At 40.5% G+C, this 19,894-nt stretch overlaps 1 protein-coding gene across 12 annotated transcripts in view; it reads left to right on the top strand.

Moving 5' to 3' along the window:
* Nucleotides 1-19,894, top strand: part of msi2b (musashi RNA-binding protein 2b) — a 302,804-nt gene that overhangs the window by 250,701 nt on the left and 32,209 nt on the right. For 6 of the 12 annotated variants that reach the window (XR_007829157.1, XR_007829160.1, XM_051128673.1 and 3 more), the window contains exon 11: nucleotides 14,948-15,070. The exons of 2 other annotated variants lie outside the window; for them this stretch is intronic. Coding sequence is in view for 6 of the 10 variants with exons in the window: in XM_051128673.1 (XP_050984630.1) it covers nucleotides 14,948-15,070 (123 nt within the window). In the remaining 4 variants the exon portion in view is untranslated. The remainder of the gene's footprint in view (nucleotides 1-14,947; nucleotides 15,071-19,894) is intronic. 4 more of the 12 variants (XR_007829158.1, XR_007829161.1, XM_051128674.1 and 1 more) reach the window with 1 other exon arrangement.

The following is a 19,894-nucleotide window of genomic DNA, read 5'->3' as shown; positions in this document are numbered from 1 at the left end:
TAAAAGCTTTCTGACGCTTCTGATAGCAATGCAACTGACACATTCAAGGCCCAGAAAGGTAGCAAAGACATTGTTAAAATAGTCCATGTGATATCAGTGGTTTAACCGTAATGTTATGTAGCTACGAGAAAACTTTTTGTGAAACAAAAATAACAACTTATTCAACGTTTATTTTAACAATGTCCTTACTACTTTTCTGGGTTTGGAACGACATGAAGATGAATAATTAATGACTGAAATGACAGAGCAGACCAGTTTAGACAGCAAGCACAGCATATGCACAGAATAATTTTATAATTATAGAAACTTCATATGACTTCATAACAGCTCTTGACAATTTTAAAACGCCATTGTGTTCATGCAGTTGATCCTCCGCTGTATGTATGTAGCTGTGTACGTAGCCTCCCTCATCTCGGTGCAATCAGTGCATCTTCAAGAGGGGTTGCAACCTTATTTATGTGCATAAATTTTTCATGTTTGTCAGTCGCTCAGAGGCCCTCACTGGCGATGAAATTCTTCTGTTGACATGGCTGTTAAGCGTAAAGGTGGCTGTTTGTCGCATCGAGAACACTTAGCCGTCTCCCCCTTTGATGCCAGTGCACAAATAAACCTCAAACAATCCGTACTGGCGTCCCAAACTAACCGGAATATTCCAGTGGTGACTTAGATAAATAAACGAAGCGGGGGGGTGAGGGGACGAGAGTAATAGATAATGAGGAAGTGTAAATTGGCAGGCGCTTGAGGAAGAGCTGCTGTGACTAAGCCCGGTTAGAGGGATTAAAACATCATTGTGGGCTCACTCTCTTCAGCAAGAAGTCTTAGCCCAGTGCCATGTTAGCAACGTACGGTAGAAATATATGTGTAGGCCTATATCTAAACGCTAAACTCCCACCTGACGCTAAAAATAGCCGGACGAATAAACACATGCAGGTCCGCCCATGCCAAAAGCCTCATAACGCTAGCTGAAAAGCAATCGAGTGTATCGAATGCATATTTTTAGTGATATTGACCCTGGATATAGAGCTGAAGGTCTTGCTGGCATATGACTCACTGGAAAATAGGCTGCAAACCGCTCGACTTAAACTGCAGTTCTACTGCAAAAAGAGGCCTTTTTTTCTCCCCGCTCATTTAATCCCCTGGCTTTTCTTGTAAAATGATCTGCCCAGTGCCACTCCAAAAGGGTCCCCTCGCTCTTCCATTTCACATGTTGTCAATGACCTTGGTGTTGAACATATAGGGTGAAAAAGCTTTTTTCCAGACTGCTCGTAGCACCTGGGATTTACTATAAGCTCGGCTGCAGCGAAGGTTAAAAATTGACTGTTGAAAAGAGAGAAGGTAATTTTTTTTTTCAAGGCACTTCTTGTAATCCGCACAGGTGACTGGATTTGTAACAGGTCACAGGGGATGGCACGCGCGTGTTTTCTTCGTGCCCGTGCGTGTATGCAAGTTACCGATTTTTAATGAAAACAAGAACTATAAATTGCTTATTAATGGCGCTCGGGTGAAAGCAAAGCCGTGTAATGCTACACTATGTACGTATGATCGATATACGGTGTTTGTACCTTTCTAGTCCTCCTCTGGGAATGGCTTTGATCACGGATGGATTTACCGTTTTCTTTGCCCCAAAGACATACAGGCATAAACAACCAATGGCTACAGCAGAGTTTCTGAGCAAGTGTTGCTGCTATTGTCATTTTCATATTAACATGTCCTCTGGTAGATAAGATAAGAAACAGCTGACAGGATCAGGCCACCTTCACTGTTATCTCCCCCTTCGCCAGGACACGCGCACACACATTGTTATTCTCATTTTTATGAGACCGAGAAGGGTGTTTCAGTGGCTATAAATCCACGAGAAACACATCTAAAGCTCAGTGTCTCTCCAGCAAGCCTGTGGATCCATTGGGCTTTCCCCAAGCTGTGAGAGAAGATCTTCTCATTTTGGCGTAAGTCTGTAGATTAAGGCTGCATTGATCCAGAGGGGTGCAAGTAGAGGTGGATAATTTTACAGTGTGACCCCGTTGTTGTTTTGTGTTTTATTTCCTCTGTATTTCCCACTGCTTTTGGGTTTCCAAGCGGCAAATCATCTCTCCTCTACGACAGCGTTTTAGTGCCACGTTAAAAAAAATAATAAATCAAAGATTACGAGAATAAAGTTGAAATACTAACAGAATAAAGTCGAAGTATTGTGAGAATAAAATCAAAATATTGCGAGGATAAAGTTGAAATATTACAAGAGTAAAGCCGAAATATTACGAGATTAAAGCTGAAATACTACGAGAATGAAGTCGAAATACTACGAGAATGAAGTCGAAATACTACGAGAATAAAGTCTAAATATTAGGAGAATGAATGTGAAATACTACGAGAGTAAAGTTAAATTATTTCAAGAATAAAGTCGAAATACTACGGGAATAAAGTCGAAATACTACGGGAATAAGGTCAAAATACTACGAGAATAAAGTCGAAATACTACGAGAATGAAGTCGAAATACTACAAGAATGAAGTCGAAATACTACGAGAATGAAGTCGAAATACTACGAGAATAAAGTCTAAATATTAGAAGAATGAATGTGAAATACTACGAGAGTAAAGTTAAATTATTTCAAGAATAAAGTCGAAATACTACGGAAATAAAGTCGAAATACTACGGGAATAAGGTCAAAATACTACGAGAATGAAGTCGAAATACTACGAGAATGAAGTCGAAATACTACAAGAATGAAGTCGAAATACTACGATAATAAAGTCGAAATACTATGGGAATAAAGTCGAAATACTACGACAATAAAGTAAAAAAATTAAGAGAATAAATTCAAAATATTTCGAGAATAAAGTAGAATTGTTTTGAGAATAAAGTCGAATTACTACGAGTATGAATTGAAATATTATGAGAATAAAGTCAAAATACTATGAGAATAAAGTTGAAATGTTGCGAGAATAAAGTGAAAATGTTTTGAGAATTTAAATGGTAGAAATTAATTTTTTTAGGTTTAAATCGTAGAAATTAAAGTTATAATATATTTAGAGTAATATTTCGACTTTATTCTCGTAATTTCAACTTTATTCTTGTAATTACGACTTTATTCTCAAAATATTACAACTTTAAAATTTGTAATTTTTTTTTTTTTTTTTTTTTTTTGTAACGTGGCACTAAATCGCCGTCCTACTTCTCGTCTGCATTCCACCACGATTTCTTGCATTTGACGCAGCCGCTGCTGATAAAAGCTGAAGGATGTTCCGACGTCAAGGTCGCCGCCCCTCTCGGCCCAGTCGTGTTCGAACACCATCCTTTAGCTCTCATTCCTCCATTTATCCCTCTGTTCTCCTCAGGAGGAAGAACAGGGAGAGCTGGAATTGATGCTTCACTTTTGATTAGGGCCCAATCAGTTATGCAAACATGGAGGCTGTCAGGCACGGGGCTCCTCTCCATTCTCCACGGCGCAGCCCTCTGCCGGCCCCGTCGTACAGATAACACGACCGGGCTCGCAGGATATTGGAGTGCAAACAAACAAATAAAGATGCCGCTTTGGCTGACCAGAGACGCTCTTTGTGTGGGAGGCGAGGGAGGAGAGGAAATTGGGAGATGACAGAAAGAAGGCGCGAGTGGCACTTGCTGAGGGAAGGTATGATATGAGCCCTGCCCCGCCGAGCTTGGCAGCACCTACAGACTTAAGGAAAGCGGCACAATTTCTTCTCTTTGACCCATTGTGAGGAGAGGATCATAAAAAGAGGAGAAAAAGTGAGAGAGAGCGAGCGGATGAATAGGCAACAGTGAAGTCTCCTGCAGCTGCGCTACCCCATTCAGCTCTTCACCCAAATTAGCTCTAATTGAAAAGGCTGCTTATTAACTCAGTAGGCACGAGGCAAACACATTCGCCACGTTACATGCTCAAAACGGGAACCGCTGAGCCGGACACACACACGCTTCTTAAAAACGCTTTCATTTAGGGGGTAATTCTTGACTGACGCGGGCTTCAGCAGGCAGATGTTGCGCGTGTTTACGAAGTAAACGGCGTGCGCGGTGGCAGAGGTCATTTTGGAGGTCGTCTCGTAGCGATAGATTAGACAGCCTGTCTCATGCGCCCTGCCTGCGGTAATCACGCTGATGACTCATCTGCTGTTCCCCACAGTCAGGCTGAATCCCTGTCATATCCCGCTCTGCACTGCAGAGGCGGTTTAACCAGTACGGGTTTAATTATCAGCTTGTATCAGATCCACAACTCAGACACTGCTCTGAATGGAGCAGCTTCTTTTGCCTTTAGGGAAGCGCTGCGAAATGTCACATGACAGCGCAATCACAGCGTATTTTTGATGGTTAATATACAGTTAAGTGAAGAGGAAACCGGTCAGATTTCACTGTGGACAGGCAGTTTGACTACTCTGTGTCCTGTAGATCATTGTTTGACATGGTTAATTAAGAGATTAGATGATCAAGCTACAGATACAGATTTACAGATGCAGTGTTTTTGTTCTGACTTCATCTGTCAAACGACAAGCTACATTTTGTTGTTTGCTTAGTTTTTCAGGGTTTTTTTTTTTAATTCTTGGGTGTCCAAATTCCTGCTTTACACAGTGAATTTTATTTTATTTTATTTTATTACATGTTATTTTGTGTTTTTATTTAGAATATTTTGTTGTTGTTTTTTTATTATTTTATTTATCAATACGTTATGGTTTGTTATTATGTACTTATTTTATGTTGTGATGTATTGTGTTTTTTATTTATTTTGTGTTTTATTTTGCTGTTAAATTGTGTGTTCTTTTTCTTTTATTATGTTTTTCTTACTTTTCTTATAAATGTTTTATTTTTCTTTATTATGTTTTTTCATTAGTCTTTTTTCCCCCTTCATTTCTTGGCTGTCCGTAATCCTGCTTTACACAGTGGGGTTTTTTTTTTGTTGTTTTTTTTATTATTATTATTGTTTTTTATTTTTATCAATACATTTCAGTTTATTTTGTATACTTATTATTATTTATTTATTATTATTATTATTATTATTATTATTATTATTATTTTATGTTGTGATTATATTGTGTTTTTTTTGTTTGTTTGTTTTTGGTTTTGTTTTTTATTTTGCTGCTATATTGTGTATTTTACTTTTCTTTTATTATGTTTTTTTTTTATTTTGCTTTTTGTTTTGTTTACTTTTTCCTTTGTTTCTTGGGTGTCCAAAATCCTGCTTTTCACAGTGGATTATTTTATCATTTTAATTTCTTTTACTTTATTTTTTTATTTTGTTGTTGTTTGTTTGTTTTTATTTTATTACGTGGTATTTTGTGTTTTTATTTAGGATGTTTTATGTTTTTTATATGTATTATTTTTATTAATTCATTATGGTTCATTTTTATGTACTTATTTTGTGATATATTGTTTTTTTTTTTGTTTGTTTTTTTTTTTTTTTTTTGCTGTTGTATTGTGTTTTATTTTTATTTTATTATGTTTTTTAATTTAAATTTTTTCCCCTTCATTTCTTGGATGTCCAAAATCCTGCTTTACACAGTGTACAGTATTTTTTAGTTAGTTAGTTAGTTAGTTAGTTAGTTAGTTATTATTACATGGCATTAGTTGTTTTTATTTTGGATATTTTATGGTGTGTTATATTGTGTTCTTTGGTCTTTAGTTTTGTTTTGTTTTGTTTTTTTTGGTTTTTTTTTTTTTTTTTTTTTTTTTTTTTTTTTTTTTTTTGCTGTTATATTGTGTATTTAACTTTTTTTGTATTTATTTATTTTTTAATATTATTAGTCATGCAGAATTTCCACTTTGAGTATGCACAAATTATTTGCACAAAACTTGTTGCATCCTGTTTAGTTAAGGATCTGTTCACGCAAGTGAAACTTTGCTTTCTAGATTGTTTTTATAAACTTTACACTTTAAGAAGTTTAAGATTAAAGTTTGAAAGTATCCCATGAATGAAAGAGTATTTCAAAATCTAATTGTCAGCAACGATGCATTTCTTGGCTTGCCTGCTTCAGCTAATAGCCACTTTCTGACATGTCAGCTAGGGCCACTTCCCTCCGCCTCCGATTTCTCTGGCCCGATCATTTTTGCACTTTAGCACTGTTCTTATGCTGCCTTACGAGCGCTGGTGAATTGTGAAATCTGCAGCACAGCTTTAAAAATGTATACGGTTAGATGTACATTATTATACAATTAGATTAGCATCAGCCCCCTGCCATTTTAGCCTGTCGTACAACCACAGATTAGCCCCCTCTTTTACGCTCATCATCGAGACGTCCGGTGCTCTCGGTTGAGCTTCTTAAAGAATCTGGCCTGATGAGAGGGTGACTTTGCCTGCCCCTGCTGGATTAATCCCTGTGCCCCTCTACCAGAGATATAGTATTTGTCTGGCCAGTAATTGCCCTCATCAAGGAGGCGGCAGACTGCAAAGTAGGGCGTCAGGCAGCCAGTAGAGGAGACCTGTCCCTGGGCTGCAGTCTCATTATATGTGCTCATGCTGATGGCAGTGATTGGACCTGAATCCAGGGGGCCGGGAAGCCGCGGGGGAGGTAGGCTGGTTTGCTCTAGCCGTATGAGGTCTCGCTGATGTCTCGGCAGGTTCTGACATTAGCAGGCCGACCAGATCCGGATCTTTCAAATCCCAGATGTCGTGATCTTCAGCGGAGTGACAAAGTTCACCGCTCGTGCGTCGTTCACCCTTTTGATCTTCCTTTCTCATCTGGAGTTGAACTTTAGATCCTGAATTAAGATCCTGTTTGCCGAGCACATGGCATTACACATTTCTGTATTTAACTAATGGGCTGGTTTCCTCGCTGGACATACGTCAATACGACATTCAGAGCGGTGACTTTGCCCTATGCGTTCCCTGTTGTATTCTTAGGCGGCAACCTGCGTTTTCTTAGCTAAAGCCTTACCGGTAATATTTATGTGGCGGTGTCAGGCTTTTCTTTTACTCTATTTGCTCTGTGCACCAGAAATGATATGTATTTTTCTTTGCTGCTCATTACTGTTTTGAAAAATGTCTCTCTTTTGAGTGGTTGTAGGTTTTATTGCCTCATGTAAAGTGGCGTCTTCTCTGAACTGCCTCCCTTGGCGCAGCTTCTTCCCCTGGGTACAGTTACATTCGTCTTCCTCCATCCCCTGTTTTCCCTCTACGAGCCCTGCGCTTTGTGTAGATTAAGCATAATATGTAAACCAGGTAAGATGACTTCTTGTATGCAAAATGTAAAGAACTAGCCTAGCATTAGTTATATACCCTTTGCTGATTTCACATGATTTGACATCTTTTGTGATGTATAGCACCCAGCCGTACTGCTGTTTTGTGATGCTATTCAGAAAGCCCTCCTGGCCTATTTTATACAGGCCTGAGATGATGGATGTACTAGAGAAATCTGGTCATGCCTTCTGCCTTCAGAAATTGCTCTATAAGATGCACTATTAGTCAGACACAGCTTCACACCTTGTATGTGATGCTCCCTGTGGCCGTTCATATATTCCAGTGTTTTTTCCCTTAATGTGTTTCTCGGATCAATGAAAACATTGCTTGTGTATTTAACCTCCGATCATGAGTGGATCATGGTACATTCTCACACTTTTCAGAGCGGAGATTAATAATGCAATGTTATTATTTAATGCCATAATATGGTATGCTCACACTGGATTTTAGGGTGTTCTAGATGGTATGAACTTGCAAAGGTTGTCCTGTGTGGTTGCTAGGAAGTTGCAATGATGTTTGACATGCTTGCAAGAGTGTTCTGTAGTGATATCTTAGTCACTAGATGTAGCCAAGGCCGGCGCCAGTTGGGCGGCATTGACGGGCCTTGCCCCCAACCCCCCCTCCCCCAAACGAGATACTGTCCCCCCCTTTTCCTCCTCTCCAGTCCTTGCTGAACATGATTGATTTCAAAAGCGAAGGTGAATGCAAAAAACAGTGCTTGCCCCCCCAAGAGCTTGAGCCCAAGTATTGTATGATATTTTAGCCACTAGATGTAGCCAGGGCCAAAACCCAGAGGGGGCATATGTGCGCCTTGCCCCAAGCCACCCCACCCCAAATTAGTTACTGTGCCCCCCTTCCCCTCCTCTCCTGTCCTTGCTGAACGTGAGCGATTTTGAAAGTGAAAGTGAATGCGAAAAAGAAGCCTGAGCCCAAGTCTAGTATGATTTTTTTAGTCACCATTTGTGGGCCTTTGTTCCCCAAATGACTTACTGTGCCCCCCTTTTAAGGATTGGCGGTGTGGGCTTAAAAATATATCACTATAATTTCTGATATTTATCACGATAACAATATCAATGATGATAATTCAGGGAATTCTGTTTCTTTAGAAAAAGTATTATTATTTTAAAATAATAAAAGTGTTATCTTTCCTATTTTTACCCAAAATATGGTGTTGTGAGCATTGTACACACGTAATGTAATGACTGTTTTATTCATACTGGAAGCCGGAGGCCACCCTTGGGCAGAAACTCAACATATGCATAGCAGAAGTAATAGTATTGACCACACTCCAGGAAATCCCTAATATGGTCAAAGGTATCCAGTTATAACTGTAGCTGAATAAAACACAGATAGAAAAATTTAAACATATGATTGCAACAAGCAATCTTGGGTATTCTTATAAGGATAAAGTATATTAATAATGCAATGCTAATCAATATACAGTAGCCTTTATGACTGTATATAATACTATATAAAAGAATATAATCCCCCCCCCAAAAAAAAAAAAAAAAAGTTACAGTGCCCCCTTCCTTGCTGAACGCGACTGATTTTGAAAGTGAAAGTAAATGTGAAAAAAACAGCACTTGCCCCAAAGAGCCTGAACACACATCTAGAAAGATATTTTAGTCACTAGATGAAGCCAGGGCTGGCACCAAGAGGGGGAATTTGCAAATCTTTGCCCCCCTTCCCCTCCTCTACTCTCCTCTCCTCTCCTGTCCTTGCTGAACGTGATCGATATTGAAAGCAAAATAGTAATTAAACATCACCGTGTGAAAAAAAACACAACAGTTTATGTACAAAAAATTAAAAGTAGTCCCATGAATTAAGGCATCATTCATGTTCATAAACGTTGTTCAAATCAGCTTTTGTTTCTGTGCTCGTGCTCCAGGATGACAGCAGTGTAATTGTTCTGTAACCACATTGAATGTGGTAAACGGTGGCTACACTCGCCTCATCGAAATAATCACAGCTAAATTCACACCTCTCAGCCACAAGCGGCCGAACCCCTGCAGCCAGCTTTGACCCACGATTCTCACACCTGTAATTCCCAAAGCCACAGACTCCAGAGCAGCGCCACGTTTCGTGTCTCCTTCACCGTCAGCACCCTCATTAGCCGTAGATGTGAGCAGGAGGGCGTAATACGGAGGAGTTCTCTGCCGGCGAACGCCACTCGGGCTCGTGCATTTGGAAGCCTCATTGCCCAAGCTCCCGGCAGTCTTTGATAGCTCTGCAGAAAGGCCCTTTTGAAAGTAATACAAGTCAAGGGCTTCTACTAGAGAAGCATGACTCACCTCTCGTTTGCCGGATGAAAAGATGGTCTGCGAGATTGCTCTTTTCTTTTATCCACCTTTTTTCCTAAGATGCTCATTTTAGCACTCGCATTTCTAATTCATTTCTCTCTTGAATGCCTTTTATAATGGCTACATCAACTAATAGCGCTTTTTGAGTGTGGTTGAAAAGCAAGGGCACGGTTCCTGTTCTTTGATCCATTTTCATCAGGGGTTTAAATGATGTTCTGATACATTCAATATCAAATTCATCAGATGTATTGCCATTTCTGTATTAATGTTAGCAGCCCCACTAATCTCATTTAATGGCCATTATGACTTAAAATCATGATCGACCGTGTCTAATTATTTAATGTCTATGACTCACAGATTCAGCAAAGAAAACAAACGGCGCACGGTCCAAACTGGAGCGTCTCCAGAGGACTGCTGGCAAGAACAAACAGGCATTAGCGATCGTAAAATAAAAACTGCGCATTCATAAAATGTACCGAGAAGACTTCGAGAGTTCAGCAGAGAAAAAGCAGAAGCGAGGGGACAGCAGGAGGAAATAGCGTGGGAGAGAGAGAGGGGACGAGTGAGGACGGCATCTCCTCCAGGGCTCCGGGGTGGAACAGATGTGTCCTTGTCCCTCCTCCAGGCCAGTCCGGCCCAGCCGAGCACGGCCACTGACAGAGCAAACAGGCTGGAAAAATGGGTAAAAGTGGAAAGCTAAATATTGGCGTTATGTCCTCGGTAATAGAGAGGCCATGAAATTGATTTGATTCTGCCAAGCTGTTCCTGGGGGATAACACTCACCCCTCCACCCCAAGCCCCCCCACCCGCCTCCCTCGCCCCGCCGACCCTCTTCAGGAACAAAACGCCGGAGAGATATGTGAATTAACCTTCTTAATTTGCAGTTTCTGAGTAGGTAATTTGTTTCCAGAACTTTCTAGATCTCTAGCACGCAGGCATCGGCGTATAATATTGACGTCAGCTGAATGAATGTGGGGTGAAGAGGTGCCCGCTCCGAAAAAAAGCAGAGTTCGGCAGCACCACAATTAACGGCGGTATTGATGGGACGCAGCAGGGTGCGTGTTTACCATTGTCTGAGAGATGTTTTACTCGTGTCAAGAGCCAGTTTTGTTCTGAAGAGGCTGATAAGTGGGACTAAAACTAATATTTACAGGAAATGAAATGCAGCCTCTCTGATGAGGCCAAAAGACTCTCAGTTTGACGTTGCAGAATTAACTACATGCTAAAAAGATAGTTCACCTAAAATTTAAACAATTCTCTAAACAAACCTGTGCGACGTACTTTCTTTATTATTACCTGAAAATTATTGATCAGAAATAGTTTGTATCGATTAAAATAATGCTGATTGTTTTGCTTTGCACTTGTTTGTGCTACTATTTTTGTGTGCTTATATATGAGTATTATTAGTTAGCTTAGCAACATGCTAATATATTTAGACAGGTGCTTGTTTGAAAAATATAAGTAATTTATTTTAGTGCTGTCAAACAATTAATCTCAATTAATCGCATCCACAATAAAAGTTTTTGTTTACATATATGTGACCCTGGACCACAAAACCAGTCATAAGGGTCCATTTTATTCACCACGAATAAATAAGCTTTCCATTGATGTATGGTTTGTTAGTGTAGGACAATATTTGGTCGAGATACAACTATTTGAAAATCTGGAATCTGAGGGTGCAAAAAAATCAAAATATTGGGAAAATCACCTTTAAAGTTATCCAAATGAAGACCTTACTAATGCATATTACTAATCAAAAATTAAATTTTGATGTATTTACAGTAGGAATTTTACAAAATATCTTCATGAAACATGATCTTTACGTAATTTCCTAATGATTTTTGGCATAAAAGAAAAATCAATAATTTTGACCCATACAATGTAGTTTTGGCTATTGCTACAAATACACCCCAGCGACTTAAGACTGGTTTTGTGGTCCAGGGTCACATATATGTGTGTATACTGCATTTATTATGTATATATAAACACACACATGCAGTATATTTTGAAAATATGTACATGTATTTACATGTATACATTTATATTCATATAATTGATTATATATAAATATTTTTAATATATAAACAACATTTTCTTATATATATATACGTGTGTGTGTGTGTGTGTGTGTGTGTGTGTGTGTGTGTGTGTATTTATATATACATAATCAATGTACATGGTACACACACATATATTGTGTAAACAAAAGCGTTTATTTTGGATGCGATTAATCGTTTGACAGCACTAATTTATTCATTTTATTTTATAATACTTTCATCTAGCATGTGTTAAATTGACCAAAAGTGACAGTAAAAACCTTTGTAATGTAGCAAAACTTTACTTTTCAAATAAACGCTGTACTTTTGAACTTCCTGTTTATCAAAGAATCCTAAAAATCATTCAGTTATAAAAATATTTAATAATATTCCTTTTTCTTTTGTTTAAATAAACACAACTTTGTGGAGCGTAAGAAACTTTTTAAAACTTTTTAAAATAAACCTTGCAAACCCCAGATTTTTGAACTGTAGTGTAGTTTCCAAGTTAATTACAAGATGTGCATTAATTGTACCATGTTACTCTCAGCGCTGTTTATAAGTGGTGTAAAGCTCCACATATTTCACACATAGACATCTGTCTTAATGTATTTGCATTGTGTTTGTCAGGTTGTCTCATACATGCAGCATATCCGTAGTTTCTGGATGTTCTTTTAGAAATGCTGTGAAAACACATTGTCAAAGGCGACGGTGACGCTCTTAACTGGAAGCAACTGCTTCATTTCAAATAAAAATTGTCATGTGACAGGCGCTAGAAAATGCATTGTTTGCTGAAATATTCAACAGTCGCTGCTATATAGAGTGTACTTTCATTTATCTGGATGTTAAGCACTCATTCCCATTGTTCAATTCTACAGCTAATCTTGTCCTAAAGACTCCTTTTTGATTAGGCATTAGCAGCACATGAAAGGTTATTAAGGCCACTAATATGAGGGTTTGGAGGGCGTCTGTGCTGAAGAATAGGAGGGAACCCGTAAGAGACAGGGCTAATTACCATCCATCCTTCTATGTGAACCCAACCATCTGCCAGTGTCACCCACTTATTGTCTATTGGCTTTCAATCATGAACGGACCGCTGCAGCCAAAGATGTGTGTTTTAATTAGAGAGCTGCTCTATAATTATATTTATATTATAATAATGACTTTGACGAAGCGTTTGAGTGGATGTCCTTCATTGTTCACTAAAATGATAATATTTAATTATGATGTTTGAACACTGCAGATTTGAGCAAGCTGAGTGGTTCTCTGTCTCTTTGACATGCACACGTGGGCACGCCACCACACACGCACACACTCGTGCTCTGGCGTTCTAGCTCTTTTTTTCAAACACACACAAATACAGAAGACATATGCACACATGCTCTGTTCATAAGGCATTGCAGTGTTTGCGCCATTAGCCTAGCAACATGCTAACATCAAACTCTGTTGGAATCAATTGTGAATTGTTATTGGTGTTGCTGACTGAGTTTCTAGAGCGTTCCAAATCAGTCCGTTATGAGTTTCTATGATGATTAGAATTCAGCCTCAGAAGGCTGCTCGCTATTTAGGCAATGAGGCAGCTCACTAGGCATTGGAACAGAGCTATTGTTGTTAGTGGAAGGTAGTCATGCATAAAACCATTAAGCCAGTGTCTTGTAAACACGAATCTTGGACTGTATTCGTCTACAGTCTTTCGCACACGTGCATACCATCCCCTCCCATACCGTACCTGTTCCCTTCCCCTGTGTAACGCACGCTTAAAGTGAATTAAAGGGCACTTGGAAGCGAGCAATTAATCCCTGATGCCTAATCTCGTAATAACACCATAAAGAGCCACTAAACCGGGAAGGAGATGAAGACACTTTCATCCAGCCCCGCTCACAAATCACGGCCTCCGCGCAGCACCCAGTGCCGGTGTGGCTGTAGCATCAGTTCACACTGCCTGGAGACCAAATTATCCTTCTGATTGATTGAGTTTCAAGGCATAAACCGGAGGACGATTCGCCTGCTCGGCTTTACGACTCTCCGTCTCTGTCTCGCTCCCTCGTTCTCCCGCCCAAACATGAGCGGCAGCGCAGAGATAAGTGACTTAAGTGGACTACAAAGTGTCGGGAGCGTGGAGCCATTTCCATATCGCCTTTGTGCTGCCGATGCCGGTCATGGTTGGAGTTAACCCTATAGTGTTGCGCTGGATCATCTTTCTGGCTCTTGCTGGATTTCTCTCTGCCTTTATGGAATTCCGACTCGCCCCCTGGTCTCGTGTCTCTTTTCAGCTTGTGTTATACCGTGAATTTGTGATTTGTGAGGTGCTATGGAAGATGGAGCTGCATGAGTGGAAAATTCTCATTTGCTTGATGAATGAGTGTTTGGTGTGTGTTGTAACGCTCAAGACAACGATGCTTAAAAATGCATCATATTTTGACACTTTACATCTTTTTTTTATACACTGTAATGTTAGGCCATTGAATTAGTGTACTGCAGTGTTATATATCCACCATTCTAGTCTCTTAGCCAAAATCTAATTAGTTTATCACAGTAACTTGACCGCACAAGCTCAGTAGCATATCCGAAAGTCTGATGCTCCCGTGGCCCTCCCGCTGTGTGCTCCAAACAGATAAGCTAAGGAGCAGCGTGGTCACCCATGCAGAAATACCCAGAGTGCATTAGGGCCACTGCAGTCTCCTCCGCACTCTGAAGACGCCCACAGTCCTCAGTGCATTACAGCAGCCTGCAGAACCTGCACAGACACTGCAGCTACTTTATGAGTCAGTAATGTTGTGAGGTAGCTTGATCCTGCTTTTTTTCTAATTTATCCTCTCCTCTCATTTTTCCCTCTCCTTTTTTACCCTCTCCTCCCTTCACTCCTCCCCATTTCCACCCTGTTCCTTTCCTCTTCTTCTGTCCGCTTGTCTATGCTTGCTTATCTTCTCCTCTCATATCTTCAATCTTCCTCTCTTTTTGCCCATTTTCCACCTGCCCTGTTCCCTGTCTTTCCTCTCCTTTCTGCATTTTTCCCCTCCTCTGATTACTGCTTCCATTTCCTGTCCTGTTGCCTATTTTTGTTCTCATCTCTCCTTTTTCCATCCCTTTTTTGTCGTTTCTCTCTCTCCTCGAATTCTCACTCTTGCCATTCCTTATTTTTTCTCCTCTTATCTCGTCTATTCGTGATTTTTATTTTTTTTACTCCCCTCTCCTCTCATTCCTTCACTTTTTTTCTTTTCCACCCTGTTTCCACTCTTCTTTTTCTCATATTCTTTCTCTACTCCTCATTTTACACGCTATTCCTATTCCTGTTTTGCTCTCTTCTACTCTCATTCCTTCACTACTCCCCTTTTCAACCCTGTTCCTCTCCTCTCATTTTCCATCCTGTTATCCTCATCCTCCTCCACTTTCCTCAACCCCATCCTGTCCCCAACCCCACTCCCCCTCGCACAGGCTTCCCGGCAACAGCGTACGGTCCAGTAGCGGCGGCGGCAGCAGTGGCGGCAGCGCGTGGCTCAGGTAGGGGGGCCTGTGGAAGAGGCGGCTACGCAGCATACCCTCAGAGCACAGGGCCAGGTAAACGCTCTGGCCGTAGATCTGTGTGACTGCTGCTCTCTCCATGCTGCTCTTAACTCTAGCCGCCTCTGTCCTCTCTCTCACACACATGTGCACTCACACATACACACAGTCTGTAGTTAGAAGGAAAGGACAGGACTCAAGGCTCCTGCCTGCTTCCCCTCCTTTCCAAGTTGTAGATGTGATTTATGGCACTGGCAGAAGTCGCCCCACTAGCCGATGGTCCGAGACCAGCTTTTCCCCCCTGTTTTCTTAATTTAGTTAACGTCAGGATTATTGTCGGTGGAACTGGTAACAGATCAGGGCGCAGGGGTCGGCTTCCGCTTGCACAGCCATTTGTACTTTACCGTAGCTGGTGTATTTGTTTCGCTAACCCCCTTCCCCACACACAAACACTATTGCACATGGACTTACACGAATGAGCCTTTTCATTTCTCTTGGTTTGTCAGTTCTCACATTTAATCGTCGGTCGTTAATGCCTTCCTCTGTCATTCGGACAAACTCCGTTCTCCTTTGGCTAGAAAACACAGAGTGTGCACATTAAACAGAGTGTGCGCATTAAAAGTTCCCAGTCGCTCCCTCGTTCCGCCGTGGTTATTGATCCGGAGGCTGGATAGCTTAATCTATCAATCTGACTTTGTCTGTAAGACACAAGGATACTTAAATAAATAAACAGCAGGGAGGAACAGCCCTCGGCCTTCTCGCTGACGTCTGGCCTTTAGCACAATGGGAAATGATGGCCTTGGCTAATTGGCCATCAGAAAGCGATGCCGTAGCGGGTGCACAGTTTATTCACACACATCCACACTGACGTATTCTGTAGGCATGTAACAAAGGCAAACGTAGTACACCTTTTTTCGCTCACGCGCATGCGTTTACTGCATATTTTGAGTCGAGTTCGCTCCATTGACACCTGCTCTCCAGCAGACAGCTATCCACCCTGGTGTAATTGGCAGACAGGCGTAAAAGTGGCTCGGCGCACGGTTTGAAGGAACGCAGTCGACAGAGCGTGAGCCAATCAGTCATGCCTCTCCACCCAATCAGACGTGTTTGATTCTGATTAGCACTCGGCTAAAGAAACCAACTTAGCCTGAAAAAAAACAGCTCTCTGCATCTCGTTGCTGTTTAATGTGTGTGAATTACACCAGGCTTGTTTGGAGCGGGCTCCAAGTTTAAAACGAGAGCTACATGAGATGGCGTCTCCAGACTTTTAAACAGCTCGAAGAAGTCTCGAGGCTGGCATTGTGAAATTTAGATCCAGTGAGCTTGATTTTCATTCCAACACTGAAAAGCTTGGGTTATGCTGTGTTTTTTGGAGAGGAATGTGATTAGGTAAGGTCTTGGCCCACTGGACCAAGTTTATTAGGCCAGCGTAGTTATTTTAGCACCCTCCCACCCCCCACGGCTAGCGTCTTACGCTGATGGCGCAGTTGCACTCTTTTGTGACTGATGGAGTCGCTCCATGGTTGCGTTGTGACAGAAGTGAGAAAGCCATTGAGACAGAGCACTGACATTTAAGGATGACCTTTTCCGAGAACCTCATCATCTATTACCCAACTGATCTCCATTGCGCAGCACAATTTATACACCCCTGCTGTGCATACATTTGCTGCTAGGCGGAGGATGAGATGTGTTTGCGTGCCGACTGTCAGTCAGTTAACTCCTGCGCAAACCTGCCGGCAAGGGTACGCTGAAAGTCAGAGGCTCCGCTCTGACAGACGAGCTGTCGTACTCCATTCTGCTGGGTACTCTGGTGAAATGGTGACGCCGCAGACGGCTCTTACAGATCATCTTCATCACTGCATAATCTTCGTCAGTCACCCGAGGGCTGTTGCACTTCCTCCACCTGCTCGATGCAATACTTTAAGTTTTTAAAACAGAGGTTCTCAACCTAGGGTTCACAACTCTGTGTGGCTCACCAGAGATGCAGATGAGGTCAAAGAAATCTGAATAAGTTACAATATAATATAAAACCATTTAGATTTTTGTTTTTTTTTACGAAATTTGTACGAATTGTACGAAGTCTCTTGTGCTATTTAATATATTTTAAAATGTAATTTATACCTGTGATGCAAAGCTGAATTTTCAGCAGCATTATTTTTCCAGTCTTCAGTGTCACGTGATCTTTTAGAAATCATTCTAATATGCTGATTTGCTGCTCAAGAAACATTACTTTTACTGTTGAAAGCACTTGTGCTGCTTAATATGTTTGTGGAAATTGTAATAGATTTTGTTTCAGAATTATTTAAAAGTTCAAAAGAACAGCATTTATTTAAAATAGAAACCTTTTATAAAATTATAAATGTCATTTTTGAGCAATTTAGTAAATAGCACTGAATAAAAGTATTAATATAAGTGCAAGCATAGCGATTACTGGGGTTCAAGCGCATTTAAGCAAATATGGAAGAAGACATTACATTTTGTTTAGCAAGCCTGTAACCACCTAAATCAGTTATTTAATAAAAAAGCATTATTTGGCAAATGCAGGTAATTTGCCATAGAAATATATTTTTTAGAAACGTTTATGACTGTTTCTACGCCAGCTGTGGTCAGGTCTGCTTAAAACTTTGCATCCTTGTTTAGAATCACTTCGCACGTGCGAAGTGCTCACTAGAATCACTTCGCACGTGCTCACCAGGTTTCGTGAAGTTTTGAGTTTTCATTTAGGCTTTGTAGGATTTTGGGTACATTTCGACAGCCCCCTTCTCTAAACAACCCCATATAGCTTCCAACAGGGTCAATTTTAACTTTGTTTTTTTTTTTTTTTTTTTTTTTTTCCCTTGAGAGTCCAGAGAATTGTACTGCAGTGTTTATTTCAAGATTGAGTAAAACACCTAGGGACTAGTTTGCGAAAGTAGGTTTCTATATCTTTTCAATTATTTAACAAACAATTTGATTGACAGCAGTGGTTCTAGAGGCAAAATTTTCCGGAATGAGGAGTTCTATCATATGATACAAATATTGCATGTTTGTAAAACTGCGCAATGCAGAATTGTTTACACCCTTGGAAATGCGATATTGCCCCCCAGTAATCGATTTCTTTCAAATTTCTCAAAGACCTTTGGAGCCGTGAGTCAAACAGGCCCACCCATTGTCATTCCGATCGGCCTCTGTTAACCTTGTCTAATAGGTGCTCAAACTTCATCAGCCAATGGCGGCCATGTTTTTTGAGATACGCCAATGTCCTTAAAGAGACTTGTGGCAATTTGGACCAAGACCGTGCTCAGCTATTTTTATATTGATAGGACAAATGGTTGCATAGGTATAGCCATAATTTTTTTTCCTCCTATAGCACCACCAAGTTGCCAAGCTCTGCGATTTTTGTCCTGTGACTTCAGATTGAGCTCTTACATAAGTGCTCTTACATAAGATATTCACTCTCCAGAGAATCTGTACAGGTTTGGTTCCAATCAGGCGAAAAACCTAGGACTAGTTCACAAAAGTAGGTTTTTCAAAAAAATTCCAACGACACAAGACACTTGAGTCTGTGACTGACGGTATAGGAGTTATAAACGGTTTCATACTTTCGATCACTGTAGCACCCCCATCAGGCCGATTGGGGTGAGCCTTGGTGACGTTGTTGGGGGTGTGAGTACTACCAATCCTTTAAGTTTCAAGTCTCTACAACTTACGGTTTGGTCTGCACGATCAGTTTTACGTGGCGATTGCTGATCCTTGGCCATTTTAACAATTACAATAGGGTTTTCACGCTAAACCCCTAATTATGACCCCAAACGTACATGTTAGACCACAAAGTAGTGAAATGAAACGAAATATGACACATTTGGAATCCTCAAGTGTGTAACTTAAGTTTATGTGGGTGGATTGGGGTCTCAAGAATTTTCAAACCCAAAAAAAAAAAAAAATGAGTTGTGACCCAAAGAAGATTGAGAACCCCTGATTTAAAGCCTGATACTCCACAGATCTGAATCATCCAGAGCAGCAGATTTTTATGATTATTTACTGGCAGTAAAGTAATAAAATGATTGAGACACATACTTTAGCTAGGCTAAATGGTGTGTGTAATTTGAAAGGTTTTCGTTGGTTACCAGTTGGGCCTCTCTGTGTCCATTTGGCCCATTAAACAGATCATCACCTGGTAGCTGGTATTGATGCTTCAGTTAACAAAGACTGATCAGCAGATATTTTTTATGGTCTGGGAACATGTTCATTACGAGCTACTTTTCAGATTGGTTTAGCGTTTTAAACTGATTATGATTGTTAAATGTACATAAATTCACTTTTAGGTATTACAGCATGTTTGTTAAAGCCAGTACATACTGCAGAAGCTCATGAAATGGCATGTATCTGCACCCCAGATTTCATCTATGTAGCACTTGAAAGTGGCATGCTGACTTTTCATTTGCATATCAACGATCATAAAAACACCCACAGACCAACCCTGTTGATGTGTTGGTGTGTAGTAGGACGCTGGGCCGATGGTCATGCTTCTGTTGTTTCTCTCTTGTTTGGTTTGGTCCTGCTGAAAGCCAGTGTGTGTAAGTCAGAGACAGCACCAGTTGACTTCCTCTCTCCACACTGTCCTCTGGTCACACTCCAGCGGAAGGTTTGTCCCTGCTCCTGTACTTCCCTCCCCTTCCCTTCTTCTTTCTCTCTCAATCTTATTCTGTGTCCTCTTATTCATGTATTCTTTATCTTGGGTTTCAGTATTATTTTTTTTTATACCATTTTTCTTTTTCAGATCTGTTTATCATATAGTGCAACCTGCAGTGCTTGAAGGGATAGTTCATAAAAAAGATTCTGTTTACTCACCCTCATGTTATTTAAAATCTGACTTTCTTCTTTCAGATAAATGCAAAAAGG

The sequence above is a fragment of the Labeo rohita genome, chromosome 15 (genome assembly GCF_022985175.1).
Source record: "Labeo rohita strain BAU-BD-2019 chromosome 15, IGBB_LRoh.1.0, whole genome shotgun sequence".
Lineage (NCBI taxonomy): Eukaryota > Metazoa > Chordata > Actinopteri > Cypriniformes > Cyprinidae > Labeo > Labeo rohita.
Note: the sequence above shows the minus strand (reverse complement) of the source record. Positions and strands in the feature narration are given on the sequence as shown.